The sequence below is a fragment of the Dendrobates tinctorius genome, unplaced genomic scaffold (assembly GCF_039654945.1).
Source record: "Dendrobates tinctorius isolate UK_male_01 unplaced genomic scaffold, ASM3965494v1 ptg000332l, whole genome shotgun sequence".
In the NCBI taxonomy this organism is placed as follows: Eukaryota; Metazoa; Chordata; class Amphibia; order Anura; family Dendrobatidae; genus Dendrobates; species Dendrobates tinctorius.
In genome coordinates, this window is record NW_027361998.1 from 16,180,800 (window position 1) to 16,202,165 (window position 21,366).

The 21,366-nt window shown below is 43.6% G+C and overlaps 1 protein-coding gene across 2 annotated transcripts in view; it reads left to right on the forward strand.

Annotated features, from left to right (window-relative positions):
• Window positions 1-21,366, forward strand: part of DPYSL5 (dihydropyrimidinase like 5) — a 124,273-nt gene that overhangs the window by 74,031 nt on the left and 28,876 nt on the right. The window contains exon 12 of one of the 2 annotated variants that reach the window (XM_073562045.1): window positions 18,966-19,134. The exons of the other annotated variant lie outside the window; for it this stretch is intronic. Coding sequence (XP_073418146.1) covers window positions 18,966-19,134 — 169 coding nt within the window. The remainder of the gene's footprint in view (window positions 1-18,965; window positions 19,135-21,366) is intronic. 2 annotated transcript variants of the gene reach the window in all.

Sequence of the window (21,366 nt, forward strand, 5' to 3'; positions counted from 1 at the left end):
TGGTCACCAGATACTGATGATGGAGGGGACGGGTGGTCACCAGATACTGATAATGGAGGTATTGGGCGGTCACCAGATACTGATCATCAGGGGACGGCGGTCACCAGATACTGATCATCAGGGGACGGCGGTCACCAGATACTGATGATGGAGGAGACGGGTGGTCACCAGATACTGATGATGGAGGCAATGGGCGGTCACCAGATACTGATGATGGAGGAGACGGGTGGTCACCAGATACTGATGATGGAGGAGACGGGCAGTCACCAGATACTGATGATGGAGGAGACGGGCAGTCACCAGATACTGATGGAGGGGACGGGCGGTCACCAGATACTGATGATGGAGGAGACGGGCGGTCACCAGATACTGATGATGGAGGTGACGAGCGGTCACCAGATACTGATGATGGAGGAGACGGGCAGTCACCAGATACTGATGGAGGGGACGGGCGGTCACCAGATACTGATGATGGAGGAGACGGGCGGTCACCAGATACTGATGATGGAGGGGACGGGCGGTCACCAGATACTGATGATGGAGGGGACGGAGGTCACCAGATACTGATGATGGAGGGGACGGGCGGTCACCAGATACTGATGATGGAGGGGACGGGCGGTCACCAGATACTGATGATGGAGGGGACGGGCGGTCACCAGATACTGATGATGGAGGTGACGGGCGGTCACCAGATACTGATGATGGAGGAGACGGGTGGTACCCAGATACTGATGATGGAGGGGACGGGTGGTCACCAGATACTGATGATGGAGGGGACGGGTGGTCACCAGATACTGATAATGGAGGTATTGGGCGGTCACCAGATACTGATCATCAGGGGACGGCGGTCACCAGATACTGATGATGAGGGGCGGGGGTCACCAGATACTGATGATGGAGGCAATGGGCGGTCACCAGATACTGATGATGGAGGAGACGGGTGGTCACCAGATACTGATGATGACGGGCGGGGGTCACCAGATACTGATGATGGAGGTGACGGGCGGTCACCAGATACTGATGATGAGATTTGCTTTCTTCTTTCTTCATTCACTTTGTGTTTAGTTAATTGCTTATTAACATTAATACAGTTCCTATGGGTTACCACTAGATGGCAGTAGTTGCATGTATATAATCCTGTCTCATGGGGGATGTGTGTTTCTTCTGCTGGCAGTTTCCTGGGACTGACACTGGCGGATTACTGAATGTGGTGAACCAATGGATTTGTATGTGCGCTGGGCCCTTAGTGCCGGCTCTGTATCTAAAATCTATGAAAATGAACAAATGAGTCAGACGTTGCTTTTCAGCCATGCTTCCACAGAATTAAAAAAATAAATAAATAAAACTCATGAAATCGGCCTGGACAGATATGATGGTTCCCTTAACTCAATATTTTGCTGCACAACCTTTTGAGGCAATCACTGCAATCACACAATTCCTGTACCTGTCAATGAGACTTCTGCGCCTCTCGACAGGTATTTTGGCCCACTCCTCGAGAGCAAACTGCTCCAGGTGTCTCGTGTGTGAAGGTTGCCTTTTCCATGTTTCAGCTCTTTCCAAAGATGCTCAATAGGATTTAGGTCAGGGCTCATAGAAGGCCACTTCAGAATAGTCCAATGTTTTCCTCTTAGCCATTCTTGGGTGTTTTTAGCTGTGTGTTTTGGGTCATTATCCTGTTGCAAGACCCATGACCTGTGACAGACTAAGCTTTCTGACGCTGGGCAGCACATTTCTCTCTAGAATCCCTTGATAGTATTGATATTTCATTGTACCCTGCACAGATTCTAGGCACTCTGTGCCAGATGCAGCAAAGCAGCCCCAGAACATAACAGAGCCTCCTCCATGTTTCACAGTAGGGACTGTGTTCTTTTCTTGATATGTTCACAGATGGAAAAATGAAGCATAGAGCTGATGGGCCTTGCCAAAAAGTTCCATTTTTGTCTAATCCGTCTATAGGACATTCTCCCATTCTGTCAACGTGTAGTTTGGCAAATTCCAGTCGGGCTTTTTTATTATTTTTTTCACCAATGGTGTCCTCCTTGCTCATCTCCCATGAAGTCCACTTTGGCTCATGCAATGACATGATGGTGCGATCTGACACTAATGTTCCTTGAGCTTGAAGTTCACCTTTAATCTGTTTAGAAGTTTTTCTGGGCTCATAGAATCATAAAATGGTAGAGTTGGAAGGGACCTCCTGGGCCATCTGGTCCAACCCCCTGCTCAAAGCAGGATTCACTAAATCATTCCAGACAGATGTCTGTCCAGCCTCTGTTTGAAGACTTCTATTGAAGGAGAACTCGCCACTTCTCGTGGCAGCCTGTTCCACTCATTGATCACTCTAACTGTCAAAAAGTTTTTTCTAATATCTAATCTGTGTCTCCTCCCATTCAGTTTCATCCCATTGCTTCTAGTCTTTCCTTATTCAAATGAGAATAAAGTTGATCCTTCTACAATGTGACAGCCCTTGAGATATTTGTAGACAGCTATTAAGTCTCCTCTCAGTCTTCTCTTTTGCAAGATAAAAATTCCCAAATCCTGCAACCTTTCCTCATAAGACAGGGTTTGCAGACCGGTCACCATTCTGGTCGCTCTTCTCTGAACTTTCTCCTGTTTGTTGATGTCATTTTTAAAATGTGGTGCCCAAAACTGGACACAGTATTCCAGATGAGGTCTGACCAAAGAGGAGTAGAGGGAAATAATGACTTCACGTGATCTAGACTGTATGCTTCTGTTAATACATCCTAGAATTGCATTTGCCTTTTTTGCTGCTGCATCACACTGTTGACTCATATTCAGTCTGTGATCTGTTAGTATACCCAAGTCTTTTTCACATGTGCTGTCACTTAGCCCTATTCCTCCCATTCTGTATATGCTTTTTTCATTTTTATTGCCCAGATGTAGTACTTTGCATTTCTCCCTGTTAAAAACCATTCTGTTAGTTGCTGCCCACTTCTCCAGTTTATTTAAATCTTTTTGAATCCTCTCTCTCTCTTCTCTAGTATTAGCTATCCCTCCTAGCTTTGTGTCATCAGCAAATTTAATCAGTTTACCCTCAATTCCTTCATCTAAATCATTGATAAAGATGTTGAACAATACAGGGCCCAGGACAGAGCCCTGTGGTACCCCACTTGAGACATTCTTCCAATTGGATGTGCAACCATTTACGACCACTCTTCGGGTCCGATCACTAAGGCAGTTATGAATCCACCTAACAGTTGCCTTGTCCATTCCATGCTTAGTCATTTTTTTCAATAAGGATGGTGGGAGATACTTTTTCAAATGCTTTGCTTAAGTCAAGATATACTATATCTACAGCATTTCCCTGATCCACCCAGTCAGTGATTCTGTTATAGAATGAAGTTAAGTTAGTCTGACATGACTTATTAGTTACAAACCCATGCTGACTCTGTTTAATAACTTCATTCTTATTCAGGTACCTACATATATGTTGTTTAATAATTTATTCAAAGATCTTTCCTGGTATGGAAGTCAGACTCACCGGCCTATAGTTCCCTGGGTCCACCTTCTTCCCCTTTTTGAAGATAGGAACAACATTTACTCTTCTCCAGTCTTCTTGGACTTCTGTTCTCCAAGAATTTTCAAAGATTATGGAGCGTGGTTCAAAAATTTCTTCTACTATCTCCTTCAGGGTTTAATTCTTCTGCACCTGGTGACTTGAATTCATTTATGTTAGCTAAGTGTTTCTTCATTATCTTTCTGTTTTTAGATATCCTGGATTCTTCTATTCCTTTACATTTCCTTTCTGAGAGAAAACAGATGCAAAATAGGAATTTAAAAGTTCGGCCTTCTCAACATCCTGTCTTATCAATTCATAATGTTCATCCTGTAAAAATCCTATAGCATCTTTGACTTTTCTTTTACTTTTGACATATCCCCAAATTACTTTTTTATTGCTTTTGACATCTCTTGCAAGCCTTAATTCATTGTCAGCTTTAGATAATCTGATTCGTGCCCTGCAGGTTCTGCAGACAGCATTATATTCTTTTTTAGATAAACATTTTTCTTCCTTTTTAGCATGTGTTTAAGTTCTGTGTTCATTCATCCCGGTTTCTTTAATTGCTTCGTATTCTTTGCTCTTTTTGGAATTGTTAACGATTGTGCTTTGAGAATCTCATTTTTCAAGATTTCCCATCCTTCCTGGACATTTTTGTCCTTAAGGATATCCAGCCATTGGATCCCTCCGATTCTCTTTCTGAATCCCTTAAAATCTGCCTTTCTGAAATCTAACATTGAAGTCTGAGTCTTCACAGGTCTTCCTCTTCTAGTTATCCATAATTCTAAAATAGCATGGTCGCTACCTCCTAAGGTCCCAGCCACTTTTACCTCATCAACCATTTCCTCCCTGTTTGTAAGGATTAGATCCCCTTGTTTTCTCCCCTACCTTTTGGAAGATAAAGTTGTCAGCAAGAGAGGATAAGAATTTCCTTGACCTGTTAGTTTTGCCTGAGAGAGATTCACAACAAATGTCTGGATAGTTGAAATCTCCCATGACAACTATGTCATATTTTTTGGAGAACTTGGCCATTTGATGCATAAAGAGTTCATCCATATCTTCAGCTTGCACAGGCGGCCTGTAGTAGATGCCTACAATGGTGTCCTTTCCATTGTTCTGTCCTTGTATTCTTACCCAAACAGTTTCCACAGAACTCCCAGTCTCTGAAGCTTCAATCTCTGTGCAGATATACGCGTTTCTAACATACAATGCGACACCTCCTCCTCTTTTATCAAGTCTGTTTCTTGCAAGTAAGTTGTATCCTTCTAGCCTTGTATTCCAATCATGTGTATCGTCCCACCATTGTTACCATTCGTATTATCCGTCTCTTTGATTTGTCATCAATTTTCCTCCTGAATAATATGTGCAGCTGTAGTCACAGGAACATCAAGCTGCTTGGAGATGGTCTTATAACTTTTACTTTTAACATGTTTGTCTATAATTTTCTTTCTAATCTCCTGAGACAACTCTTTCCTTCGCTTCCTCTGGTCCATGTTGAGTGTGATACGCACCATGTCACCAAACAGCACTGTGAGGATCTGTAGCCTCTATACAGGTCCAATGATTCCAAGAGTGTAGAGACCTGTGATCATAATTAGCGGACACACTGCCATTTAACATGTCCCTTTTGTCACATTATTTTTCAGGGGTACCATCATTTCTTTCCAGGCCTATTTCATGAGATTGATTTATTAAAAAAATTCTGTGGAAGCATGGCTGAAAATCAATATCTGACTTTCATTTGTTCATTTTCATAGATTTTTGATTTTACTATTACTTTTGTCAGATTCAAGTTTTTTCTGTGACCTTTGTGGGTTTTTCTGTCATTAACCGAGGGGTACTAACAATTTTGACCACGTGTGTATGTATCAGTGGGTCATTGTTCCTACATCAGTCATGTCCCTGTTGGGGTCTTCACCACTGAGAGCAGAGGCATAACTAGGGTTTGGGGTGGTGAAACTTCTGAGTAGATCCTTAACTAGGTAACCTTGATTTCACTTGGGTGATGCACCCTAATAGTGGAGGAGAACCTCAGCAGATGACCGCGCTGTTACTGAATATTATCTCTATATAAAGACCAACATGGAATTTACTGCCATTTACAGTGGGGGAAAAAATATTTAGTCAGCCCCCAATTGTGCAGGTTCTCCCACTTATAAAGATGAGAGAGGCCTGTAATTGACATCATAGGTGACCACAACTATGGGAGACAAACTGAGAAAACAAATCCAGAAAATCACCTTGTCTGATGTGGTAAGATTGTTTTTTCAAATTATGGTGGAAAATAAGTATTTGGTCATTAACAAAAGTTCATCTCAATATTTTGTTATTTATCCTTTGTTGGCAATGACAGAGGTGAAACGTTTTCTGTAAGTCTTCACAAGGTTGGCCCACACTGTTGGTGGTATGTTGGCCCATTCCTCCGTGCAGATCTCCTCTAGAGCAGTGATGTTTTGGGCCTGTCACTGGGCAACTCTGAATTTCAAATCCCTCCAAAGGTTTTCTATGGGGTTGAGATCTGGAGACTGGCTAGGCCACTCCAGGACCTTCATATGCTTCTTACAAAGCCTCTCCTTTGTTGCCTTGGCAGTGTGATTGAGATCATTATCATGCTGAAAGACTTATCCACGTTTCATCTTCAATGCCCTTGCTGATGGAAGGAGGTTTGCGCTCAAAATCACATGATACATGGGCCCCAATTATTCTTTCATGTACACGGAACAGACGTCCTGGTCCCTTTGCAGAGAAACAGCCCCAAAGCCTCATATTGTCACACCCCATGCTTCACAGTAGGTATGGTGTTCTTTGTATGCAACTCTGCATTCTGTCTCCTCCAAACACGACGAGTTTTGTTTTTACCAAAGAGTTCTACTTTGGTTTCATCAGACCATATGACATTCTCCCAATACTCTTCTGGATAATCCAGATGCTCTCTAGCAAACTTCAGACGGGCCTGAACATGTACTGGCTTAAGCATGGGAACACGTCTGGCACTGCAGGATCTGAGTCCCTGGCGGCGTAGTGTATTACTGATGATAGCCTTTGTTACGGTGGTCCCAGCTCTATGCAGGTCATTCAGTAGGTCCCCCCGTGTGGTTCTGGGATTTTTGCTCACCGTTCTTGTGATCATTTTGACCCCACGGGGTGAGATCTTGCGTGGAGCCCCAGATTGAGGGAGATTATCAGTGGTCTTGTATGTCTTCCATTTTCTTATTATTGCTCCCACAGTTGATTTCATCACACCAGGCTGCTTGCCTATTGCAGATTCAGTCTTCCCAGCCTGGTGCAGGGCTACAGTTTTGTTTCTGGTGTCCTTCGACAGCTCTTTGGTCTTCACCACAGTGGAGTTTGGAGTGTGACTGTTTTAGGTTGTGGACAGGCGTCTTTTATACTGATAACAAGGTCAAACTATAGGTAATGAGTGGAGGACAGAGGAGCCTCTTAAAGAAGAAGTTACAGGTCTGTGAGAGCCAGAAATCTTGCATGTTTTTAGGTGACCAAATACATATTTTCCACCATAATGTGAAAAATAAATCTTACCAAATCAGACAAGGTGATTTTCTGGATTTGTTTTCTCATCTCCACTGTAGTGGTAGATACCAATCCTATACAACATATATAAGAGATTGCAGCTCAGTTATAGATGGTGACTTACAGAGGACTTTCTTTCTGATGGAGACGTCACTTCTCACGTTTTTCCCATCTGGCCCAGACCAATGTGACAACTTCTGGCAGCCAGGACTCATCTGCAGAGATTACAACAAAGACACATTTCACATAACATATTTTCAGCCCCATCACCATCTATTCCCAATCTGTACAAACTCCTCATCCTTCTGATACCCCAATACTGAGCCGCTGTTTCCATATGTATCCCTATTACTGCACCTGCTGCGTGGCTCTGTGTGCCCTCTAAATTCTAAAGCAACCCTCTAGAAAATATTAATGCTGGGTGCAAGTGCCCTAGAACACAAAGCCCGCATTGTGCCCCCTTGAAAGTAATAATGCCCCGTGTGCCGCTTGGATAGTCACAGTAACCTGAGTTCACCTATAACAATAAGTGCCCACCAGACATTTAATAATGTCTCGAGTCTCCCCCCTGTACAGCTCCCCTATACACAGGATGATGCTCTTCTACACAGTATAATGCCTCCTCACTGTATAGTACCACCCACACAGTGTACTGATACCCTAGTAGCCCCCTCATTGTAATCTCCACAATGTATGATGGCCTCCTAGATAACCTCCATATGGTATAATGCACCAGATAGTCCTCCTTTTAGTATAATGCACTCCCCATAGACCTATATATAGTATAATGCACTCCCCATAGGCCTCTATATAGTATAAGTCTCTCCCAATATGCCCCTATATAGTATAAGTCACTCCCAATACGCCTCTATATAGTATAATGTACCTCCCATAGGCCTCTATATAGAAAAATGCACTCCCCATAGGCCTCTATAGTATAATGCATTCCACATAGGCCTGTATATAGTAAAATGTACCCCCCATAGGCTTCTATATAGTATAATGTACCCCCCATAGACCTCTATATAGAATAATGCACTCCCCATAGGCCTCTATAGTATAATGCATTCCCCATAGGCCTATATATAGTATAATGCACCCCAATAGGCTTCTATATAGTTTAATATACCCCCCACAGGCCTCTATATAGAATAATGCACTCCCCATAGGCCTCTATAGTATAATGCATTCCCCATAGGCATACTATACATTGTATAATACACCACCCATAAGCAGACTCTATATAGTATAATACACCACCCATAAGCAGACTCTATATAGTGTAATGCTCCCCCCATAGGCAGACTCTATATTGTATAATGCACCCCCCATAGGCAGACTTTATATTGTATAATGCACCTCCATAGGCAGACTCTATATTGTATAATGCACCCCCATAGGCAGACTTTATATTGTATAATGCACCCCCAGAGGCAGACTCTATATAGTATAATGCTTTCCCCATAGGCAGACTCTATATAGTATACTGCACCCCCATAGGCAGACTCTATATAGTATACTGCACCCCCATAGGCAGACTCTATATTGTATAATGCACCTCCATAGGCAGACTCTATATTGTATAATGCACCCCCATAGGCAGACTCTATATTGTATAATGCACCCCCATAGGCTGGCTCTATATTGTATAATGCACCCCCCATAGGCAGACTCTATATTGTATAATGCACCCCCCATAGGCAGACTCTATATTGTATAATTCACCCCCATAGGCAGGCTCTATATTGTATAATGCACCCCCATAGGCAGACTCTATATTGTATAATGCACCCCCCATAGGCAGACTCTATATTGTATAATGCACCTCCATAGGCAGACTCTATATTGTATAATGCTTTCCCCATAGGCAGACTCTATATTGTATAATGCACCCCCATAGGCAGACTCTATATTGTATAATGCACCCCCATAGGCAGACTCTATATTGTATAATGCACCCCCATAGGCAGATTCTCTATTGTATAATGCACCCCCATAGGCAGACTCTGTATTGTATAATGTACCCCCATAGGCAGACTCTATATTGTATAATGCACCCCCATAGCCAGACTCTATATAGTATAATGCACCCCCATAGGCAGACTTTATATTGTATACTGCACCCCCATAGGCAGGCTCTATATTGTATAATGCACCCCCATAGGCAGACTCTATATTGTATAATACACCCCCATAGGCAGACTCTATATTGTATAATGCACCCCCCATAGGCAGACTCTATATTGTATAATGCACCCCCATAGGCAGACTCTATATTGTATAATGCACCCCCATAGGCAGACTCTCTATTGTATAATGCACCCCCATAGGCAGACTCTGTATTGTATAATGCACCCCCCATAGGCAGACTCTCTATTGTATAATGCTTTCCCCATAGGCAGACTCTATATTGTATAATGCACCCCCATAGGCAGACTCTATATTGTATAATGCACCTCCATAGGCAGACTCTATATTGTATAATGCACCCCCATAGGCAGACTCTATATTGTATAATGCACCTCCATAGGCAGACTCTATATTGTATAATGCACCCCACATAGGCAGACTCTATATTGTATAATACACCCCCATAGGCAGACTCTCTATTGTATAATGCACCCCCCATAGGCAGACTCTATATTGTATAATACACCTCCATAGGCAGACTCTATATTGTATAATGCACCTCCATAGGCAGACTCTCTATTGTATAATGCACCCCCCATAGGCAGACTCTATATTGTATAATGCACCCCCATAGGCAGACTCTATATTGTATAATGCACCCCCATAGGCAGACTCTATATTGTATAATGCACCTCCATAGGCAGACTCTGTATTGTATAATGCACCCCCCATAGGCAGACTCTATATTGTATAATGCACCCCCATAGGCAGATTCTATATTGTATAATGCACCCCCATAGGCAGACTCTATATTGTATAATGCACCCCCATAGGCAGACTCTATATTGTATAATGCACCCCCATAGGCATACTCTATATTGTATAATGCACCCCCATAGGCAGACTCTATATTGTATAATGCACCCCCATAGGCAGACTCTGTATTGTATAATGCACCCCCCATAGGCAGACTCTCTATTGTATAATGCTTTCCCCATAGGCAGACTCTCTATTGTATAATGCACCCCCATAGGCAGACTCTATATTGTATAATGCACCTCCATAGGCACTCTCTATTGTATAATGCACCCCCATAGGCAGACTCTATATTGTATAATGCACCTCCATAGGCAGACTCTATATTGTATAATGCACCCCACATAGGCAGACTCTATATTGTATAATACACCCCCATAGGCAGACTCTCTATTGTATAATGCACCCCCCCATAGGCAGACTCTATATTGTATAATACACCTCCATAGGCAGACTCTATATTGTATAATGCACCTCCATAGGCAGACTCTATATTGTATAATGCACCCCACATAGGCAGACTCTATATTGTATAATGCACCCCCCCATAGGCAGACTCTATATTGTATAATACACCCCCATAGGCAGACTCTATATTGTATAATGCACCTCCATAGGCAGACTCTATATTGTATAATGCACCCCACATAGGCAGACTCTATATTGTATAATACACCCCCATAGGCAGACTCTCTATTGTATAATGCACCCCCCCATAGGCAGACTCTATATTGTATAATGCACCTCCATAGGCAGACTCTCTATTGTATAATGCACCCCCCATAGGCAGACTCTATATTGTATAATGCACCCCCGTAGGCAGACTCTATATTGTATAATGCACCCCCATAGGCAGACTCTATATTGTATAATGCACCCCCCATAGGCAGACTCTATATTGTATAATGCACCCCCCATAGGCAGACTCTCTATTGTATAATGCTATCCCCATAGGCAGACTCTATATTGTATAATGCACTCCCCAAAGGCAGACTCTATATTGTATAATGCTTTCCCCATAGGCAGACTCTCTATTGTATAATCCACCCCCATAGGCAGACTCTATATAGTATAATACACCCCCATAGGCAGACTCTATATTGTATAATGCACCCCCCATAGGCACATTCTCTATTGTATAATGCACCCCCATAGGCAGACTCTGTATTGTATAATGTACCCCCATAGGCAGACTCTATATTGTATAATGCACCCCCCATAGGCAGACTCTATATAGTATAATGCACCCCCATAGGCAGACTCTATATTGTATAATGCACCCCCATAGGCAGACTCTATATAGTATAATGCACCCCCATAGGCAGACTCTATATTGTATAATGCACCCCCATAGGCAGACTCTATATAGTATAATGCACCCCCATAGGCAGACTCTATATTTTATAATGCACCCCCATAGGCAGACTCTCTATTATATAATGCACCCCCATAGGCAGACTCTGTATTGTATAATGTACCCCCATAGGCAGACTCTATATAGTATAATACACCCCCATAGGCAGACTCTCTATTGTATAATGCACCCCCATAGGCAGACTCTATATTGTATAATGCACCCCCATAGGCAGACTCGATATAGTATAATACACCCCCATAGGCAGACTCTCTATTGTATAATGCACCCCCATAGGCAGACTCTATATTGTATAATGCACCCCCATAGGCAGACTCTATATAGTATAATACACCCCCATAGGCAGACTCTATATTGTATAATGCACCCCCCATAGGCAGACTCTATATTGTATAATGCACCCCCATAGGCAGACTCTATATTGTATAATGCACCCCCATAGGCAGACTCTATATTGTATAATGTACCCCCATAGGCAGACTCTGTATTGTATAATGTACCCCCATAGGCAGACTCTATATAGTATAATGCACCCCCATAGGCAGACTCTATATTTTATAATGCACCCCCATAGGCAGACTCTCTATTATATAATGCACCCCCATAGGCAGACTCTGTATTGTATAATGTACCCCCATAGGCAGACTCTATATAGTATAATACACCCCCATAGGCAGACTCTCTATTGTATAATGCACCCCCATAGGCAGACTCTATATAGTATAATACACCCCCATAGGCAGACTCTCTATTGTATAATGCACCCCCATAGGCAGACTCTATATTGTATAATGCACCCCCCATAGGCAGATTCTCTATTGTATAATGCACCACAATAGGCAGACTCTATATTGTATAATGCACTCCCATAGGCAGACTCTCTATTGTATAATGCACCCCCATAGGCAGACTCTCTATTGTATAATGCACCTCCTTAGGCAGACTCTATATTGTATAATGCACCCCCGTAGGCAGACTCTCTATTGTATAATGCACCCCCGTTGGCAGACTCTATATTGTATAATGCACCCCCTTAGGCAGACTCTATATTGTATAATGCACCCCCATAGGCAGACTCTATATTGTATAATGCACCCCCCATAGGTAGACTCTATATTGTATAATGCACCCCCCATAGGCAGACTCTCTATTGTATAATGCTTTCCCCATAGGCAGACTCTATATTGTATAATGCACCCCCCATAGGCAGACTCTATATTGTATAATGCTTTCCCCATAGGCAGACTCTCTATTGTATAATGCACCCCCATAGGCAGACTCTATATAGTATAATACACCTCCATAGGCAGACTCTATATTGTATAATGCACCCCCCATAGGCAGATTCTCTATTGTATAATGCACCCCCATAGGCAGACTCTGTATTGTATAATGTACCCCCATAGGCAGACTCTATATTGTATAATTCACCCCCATAGGCAGACTCTATATAGTATAATGCACCCCCATAGGCAGACTCTATATTGTATAATGCACCCCCATAGGCAGACTCTATATTGTATAATGTACCCCCATAGGCAGACTCTGTATTGTATAATGTACCCCCATAGGCAGACTCTGTATTGTATAATGCACCCCCATAGGCAGACTCTATATAGTATAATGCACCCCCATAGGCAGACTCTATATAGTACAATGCACCCCCATAGGCAGACTCTATATTTTATAATGCACCCCCATAGGCAGACTCTCTATTGTATAATGCACCCCCATAGGCAGACTCTATATTGTATAATGCACCCCCATAGGTAGACTCTATATAGTATAATACACCCCCATAGGCAGACTCTCTATTGTATAATGCACCCCCATAGGCAGACTCTATATTGTATAATGCACCCCCCATAGGCAGATTCTCTATTGTCTAATGCACCACCATAGGCAGACTCTATATTGTATAATGCCCTCCCATAGGCAGACTCTCTATTGTATAATGCACCCCCATAGGTAGACTCTGTATTGTATAATGCAACCCCATAGGCAGACTCTATATTGTATAATGCTTTCCCCATAGGCAGACTCTCTATTGTATAATGCACCCCCATAGGCAGACTCTATATAGTATAATACACCCCCATAGGCAGACTCTATATTGTATAATGCACCCCCCATAGGCAGATTCTCTATTGTATAATGCACCCCCATAGGCAGACTCTGTATTGTATAATTTACCCCCATAGGCAGACTCTATATAGTATAATACACCCCCATAGGCAGACTCTCTATTGTATAATGCACCCCCATAGGCAGACTCTATATTGTATAATGCACCCCCATAGGCAGACTCTATATAGTATAATACACCCCCATAGGCAGACTCTCTATTGTATAATGCACCCCCATAGGCAGACTCTATATTGTATAATGCACCCCCCATAGGCAGACTCTATATTGTATAATGCACTCCCATAGGCAGACTCTATATTGTATAATGCACCCCCCATAGGCAGACTCTGTATTGTATAATGCACCCCCATAGGCAGACTCTATATTGTTTATGCACCCCCGTAGGCAGGCTCTATATTGTGTAACGCATCCCCCATAGGCAGACTCTATATTGTATAATGCTTTCCCCATAGGCAGACTCTCTATTGTATAATGCACCCCCATAGGCAGACTCTATATAGTGTAATACACCCCCATAGGCAGACTCTATATTGTATAATGCACCCCCCATAGGCAGATTCTCTATTGTATAATGCACCACCATAGGCAGACTCTGTATTGTATAATGTACCCCCATAGGCAGACTCTATATAGTATAATACACCCCTATAGGCAGACTCTCTATTGTATAATGCACCCCCATAGGCAGACTCTATATTGTATAATGCACCCCCATAGGCAGACTCTATATAGTATAATACACCCCCATAGGCAGACTCTCTATTGTATAATGCACCCCCATAGGCAGACTCTATATTGTATAATGCACCCCCCATAGGCAGACTCTATATTGTATAATGCACTCCCATAGGCAGACTCTTTATTGTATAATGCACCCCCCATAGGCAGACTCTATATTGTATAATGCACTCCCATAGGCAGACTCTATATTGTTTAATGCACCCCCGTAGGCAGACTCTATATTGTATAATGCACCACCGTAGGCAGGCTCTATATATAACGCATCCCCCGTAGGCAGACTCTATATTTAATGCACCCCCGTAGGCAGGCTCTATATTGTGTAACGCATCCCCCATAGGCAGACTCTATATTGTATAATGCACCCCCGTAGGCAGGCTCTATATTGTATAATGCACCCCCCATAGGCAGACTCTATATTGTATAATGCACCCCCATAGGCAGACTCTTTATTGTATAATGCACCCCCATAGGCAGACTCTATATTGTATAATGCACCACCATAGGCAGACTCTCTATTGTATAATGCACCCCCCCATAGGCAGACTCTATATTGTATAATGCACCTCCATAGGCAGACTCTATATAGTATAATACACCCCCATAGGCAGACTCTATATTGTATAATGCACCCCCCCATAGGCAGACTGTATATTGTATAATGCACCCCCATAGGCAGACTCTATATTGTATAATGCACCCCCATAGGCAGACTCTATATTGTATAATGCACCCCCATAGGCAGACTCTATATTGTATAATGCACCCCCATAGGCAGACTCTATATTGTATAATGGACCTCCATAGGCAGACTCTATATTGTGTAATGCACCCCCATAGGCAGACTCTATATTGTATAATGCACCCCCATAGGCAGACTCTATATTGTATAATGCACCCCCATAGGCAGACTTTATATTGTATAATGCACCTCCATAGGCAGACTCTATATTGTATAATGCACCCCATAGGCAGACTCTATATTGTATAATGCACCCCCATAGGCAGACTCTATATTGTATAATGCACCCCCCATAGGCAGACTCTATATTGTATAATGCACCCCCATAGGCAGACTCTATATTGTATAATGCACCTCCATAGGCAGACTCTATATTGTATAATGCACCCCCATAGGCAGACTCTATATTGTATAATGCACATCCATAGGCAGACTCTATATTGTATAATGCACCCCCATAGGCAGACTCTATATTGTATAATGCACCTCCATAGGCAGACTCTATATTGTATAATGCACCCCCATAGGCAGACTCTATATTGTATAATGCACATCCATAGGCAGACTCTATATTGTATAATGCACCCCCATAGGCAGACTCTATATTGTATAATGCACCTCCATAGGCAGACTCTATATTGTATAATGCACCCCCATAGGCAGACTCTATATTGTATAATGCACCCCCCATAGGCAGACTCTATATTGTATAATGCACCCCCCATAGGCAGACTCTATATAGTATAATGCACCCCCATAGGCCGACTCTATATTGTATAATGCACCTCCATAGGCAGACTCTATATTGTATAATGCACCCCCCATAGGCAGACTCTATATAGTATAATTCACCCCCCATAGGCAGACTCTATATTGTATAATGCACCCCCATAGGCAGACTCTATATTGTATAATGCACCCCCATAGGCAGACTCTATATTGTATAATGCACCCCCATAGGCAGACTCTATAATGTATAATGCACCTCCATAGCCAGACTCTATATTGTATAATGCACCCCCATAGGCAGACTCTATATTGTATAATGCACCCACATAGGCAGACTCTATATTGTATAATGCACCCCATAGGCAGACTCTATATTGTATAATGCACCCCCATAGGCAGACTCTATATTGTATAATGCACCCCCATAGGCAGACTCTATATTGTATAATGCATCCCCATAGGCAGACTCTATATTGTATAATGCACCCCATAGGCAGACTCTATATTGTATAATGTACCCCCATAGGCAGACTCTATATAGTATAATGCACCCCCGTAGGCAGACTCTATATTGTATAATGCACCCCCCATAGGCAGACTCTATATTGTATAATGCACCCCCATAGGCAGACTCTATATTGTATAATGCACCCCCGTAGGCAGACTCTATATTGTATAATGCACCCCCGTAGGCAGACTCTATATTGTATAATGCACCCCCCATAGGCAGACTCTATATTGTATAATGCACCCCCATAGGCAGACTCTATATTGTATAATGCACCCCCCATAGGCAGACTCTATATTGTATAATGTACCCCCATAGGCAGACTCTATATAGTATAATGCACCCCATAGGCAGACTTTATATTGTATAATGCACCCCCATAGGCAGACTCTATATTGTATAATGCACCTCCCATAGGCAGACTCTATATTGTATAATGCACCCCCATAGGCAGACTCTATATTGTATAATGCACCCCCATAGGCAGACTCTATTTTGTATAATGCACCCCCCATAGGCAGACTCTATATTGTATAATGCACCCCCATAGTCAGACTCTATATTGTATAATGCACCCCCATAGGCAGACTCTATATTGTATAATGCACCCCCATAGGCAGACTCTATATTGTATAATGCACCCCCATAGGCAGACTCTATATTGTATAATGCACCCCCATAGGCAGACTCTATATTGTATAATGCACCCCCATAGGCAGACTCTATATTGTATAATGCACCCCCATAGGCAGACTCTATATTGTATAATGCACCCCCATAGGCAGACTCTATATTGTATAATGCACCCCCCATAGGCAGACTCTATATTGTATAATGCACCCCCATAGGCAGACTCTATATAGTATAATGCACCCCCATAGGCAGACTCTATATAGTATAATGCACCCCCATAGGCAGACTCTATATTGTATAATGCACCCCCATAGGCAGACTCTATATTGTATAATGCACCTCCATAGGCAGACTCTATATTGTATAATGCACCTCCATAGGCAGACTCTATATTGTATAATGCACCCCTATAGGCAGACTCTATATTATATAATTCACCCCCATAGGCAGACTCTATATTTTATAATGCACCCCTATAGGCAGACTCTATATTGTATAATGCACCTCCATAGGCAGACTCTATATTGTATAATGCACCCCTATAGGCAGACTCTATATTATATAATGCACCCCCATAGGCAGACTCTATATTGTATAATGCACCCCCATAGGCAGACTCTATATTGTATAATGCACCTCCATAGGCAGACTCTATATTGTATAATGCACCTCCATAGGCAGACTCTATATTGTATAATGCACCCCTATAGGCAGACTCTATATTATATAATGCACCCCCATAGGCAGACTCTATATTGTATAATGCACCCCCATAGGCAGACTCTATATTGTATAATGCACCCCCATAGGCAGACTCTATATTGTATAATGCACCCCCATAGGCAGACTCTATATTGTATAATGCACCCCCATAGGCAGACTCTATATTGTATAATGCACCCCCCATAGGCAGACTCTATATTGTATAATGCACCCCCATAGGCAGACTCTATATAGTATAATGCACCCCCATAGGCAGACTCTATATAGTATAATGCACCCCCATAGGCAGACTCTATATTGTATAATGCACCCCCATAGGCAGACTCTATATTGTATAATGCACCTCCATAGGCAGACTCTATATTGTATAATGCACCTCCATAGGCAGACTCTATATTGTATAATGCACCCCTATAGGCAGACTCTATATTGTATAATGCACCCCCATAGGCAGACTCTATATTGTATAATGCACCCCCATAGGCAGACTCTATATTGTATAATGCACCCCCATAGGCAGACTCTATATTGTATAATGCACCCCCATAGGCAGACTCTATATTGTATAATGCACCCCCATAGGCAGACTCTATATTGTATAATGCACCCCCATAGGCAGACTCTATATTATATAATGCACCCCCATAGGCAGACTCTATATTGTATAATGCACCCCTATAGGCAGACTCTATATTGTATAATGCACCCCCATAGGCAGACTCTATATTGTATAATGCACCCCCATAGGCAGACTCTATATTGTATAATGCACCCCCCATAGGCAGACTCTATATTGTATAATGCACTCCCCATAGGCAGACTCTATATTGTATAATGCACCCCCATAGGCAGACTCTATATTGTATAATGCACCCCCATAGGCAGACTCTATATTGTATAATGCACCCCCCATAGGCAGACTCTATATTGTATAATGCACCCCCCATAGGCAGGCTCTATATTGTATAATGCACCCCATAAAAAAATACAATACGTCAGACACTGACAGGGGGATGATGGAAGAGGGAGGATAACACTCCCACTATCATCAATGCGGTCCACGGTATCTGCATCTAGCCGATACAGTTGAACTTGCGATGACTGGCGGAGGGCCCCCTACTGCTCAGGGGCCCACTAGTGGCTGGGTGGCAGAGCAGGAAGATCAATTCTCTCTAGTCTGCTGCAGACTGTAACTATATAGTCACGCTGTGCACGCCGATACAGTTACAGTAGCGTGACTGCCTCTTCCCCGTAGCTACCCTACTGACTGAGGGAGTAAGCTTTCAAGTTTCCATGATTTCTTCTTGATTGTCACAGTGTGATACTAACAAGGATAAAGAAGCACAATGTCTGACCGGATCTCTTCCGTGTGTTTTAGATATTGAGCCTAAAATGTGTAGACCGCACTCCATACCAGGGAGACGTGGCGGTGGTGGTGAATGCTGGAAAGAAAGAAACAGGCAGTCCAATGGCCGATACCCCGACCCGACCAAGCACCCGCCACGGCGGCATGCGGGACCTCCATGAGTCCAGCTTCAGCTTATCTGGTGAGACTGCCCCCATCACACAATGGGGCAATTATGTATTTGTTGCACTGTTAAATATCTTTACAGTGAGAAGTTAAAATCCCGACAACGTAGATAATTGTTCCTCTTAGCCTGGGCTGGCAGGGCCGCACCGAGGTCAGAAAATATCCTCAAAGAAAGATGTTCACTAGTGATGGGCGAACGTAGGGCCGTAGGGTCATAATCCCCGCCCTCCTGACCTTCTCTACAGGAGGATGTGGCACATTCATGACTTGTGATGCTCCTAGTCAGGGGTTTGGACTTTATTTGAGCCGTGAGCACTAGTGATGAGCGAACGTGCTCGAATAAGGTGTTATCTGATCATACTTGAGTCCAAACCAAGTGTTTTCGGCAGCTCGAATAATATGTGTGAGTCCCCGTGCATGCCTGTGCTGCGCTTGCCCGCACCCATTACAATATCCCTTTTAAGGCCCTTATAGAATATGTTGCTCCCAAAAATGCAAAACTGCTCACACACAGTATGATTCCCCTCATAGATGACCCAATGCCACCAGCCAAACATGATGTGCCCATAGTTTCACTCCACACAGTATCATGCCCCAACAAACCATATGATGGCCCCACAGCCTCCCAACACATAGTATCGTGCCAACACAGTGTAATAACCTTGACAGGCCCTCCACACACAGTATGATGGCCCCCACAGACCACTTTACACACAGTATGATGGCCCCCACAGACCTCTTTACACACAGTATGATGGCACCCACAGACCACTTTACACACAGTATGATGGCCCCCACAGACCTCTTTACACACAGTATGATGGCCCCCACAGACCTCTTTACACACAGTATGATGGCCCCCACAGACCTCTTTACACACAGTATGATGGCCCCCACAGACCACTTTACACACAGTATGATGGCCCCCACAGACCTCTTTACACACAGTATGATGGCCCCCACAGACCACTTTACACACAGTATGATGGTCCCCACAGACCTCTTTACACACAGTATGATGGCCCCCACAGACCTCTTTACACACAGTATGATGGCCCCCACAGACCACTTTACACACAGTATGATGGCCCCCACAGACCACTTTACACACAGTATGATGGCCCCCACAGACCTCTTTACACACAGTATGATTGCCCCCACAGACCTCTTTACACACAGTATGATGGCCCCCACAGACCTCTTTACACACAGTATGATGGCCCCCACAGACCACTTTACACACAGTATGATGGCCCCCACAGACCTCTTTACACACAGTATGATGGCCCCCACAGACCTCTTTACACACAATATGATGGCCCCCACAGACCTCTTTACACACAGTATGATGGCCCCCACAGACCCCTTTACACACAGTATGATGGCCCCCACAGACCTCTTTACACACAGTATGATGGCCCCCACAGACCTCTTTACACACAGTATGATGGCCCCCACAGACCTCTTTACACACAGTATGATGGCCCCCACAGACCTTTTTACACACAGTATGATGGCCCCCACAGACCTCTTTACACACAGTATGATGGCCCCCACATACCTCTTTACACACAGTATAATGGCCCCCACAGACCTCTTTACACACAGTATGATGGCCCCCACAGACCTCTTTACACACATTATGATGGCCCCCACAGACCTCTTTACACACAGTATGATGGCCCCCACAGACCTCTTTACACACAGTATGGTGGCCCCCACAGACCTCTTTACACACAGTATGATGGCCCCCACAGACCTCTTTACACACAGTATGATGGCCCCCACAGACCTCTTTACACACAGTATGATGGCCCCCACAGACATCTTTACACACAGTATAATGGCCCCCACAGACCTCTTTACACACAGTATGATGGCCCCCACAGACCTCTTTACACACATTATGATGGCCCCCACAGACCTCTTTACACACAGTATGATGGCCCCCACAGACCTCTTTACACACAGTATGGTGGCCCCCACAGACCTCTTTACACACAGTATGGTGGCCCCCACAGACCTCTTTACACACAGTATGATGGCCCCCACAGACCTCTTTACACACAGTATGATGGCCCCCACAGACATCTTTACACACAGTATAATGGCCCCCACAGACCTCTTTACACACAGTATGATGGCCCCCAAAGACCTCTTTACACACAGTATGATGGCCCCCACAGACGTCTTTACACACAGTATGATGGACCCCATAGACTTCTTTACACACAGTTTGATGGCCCCC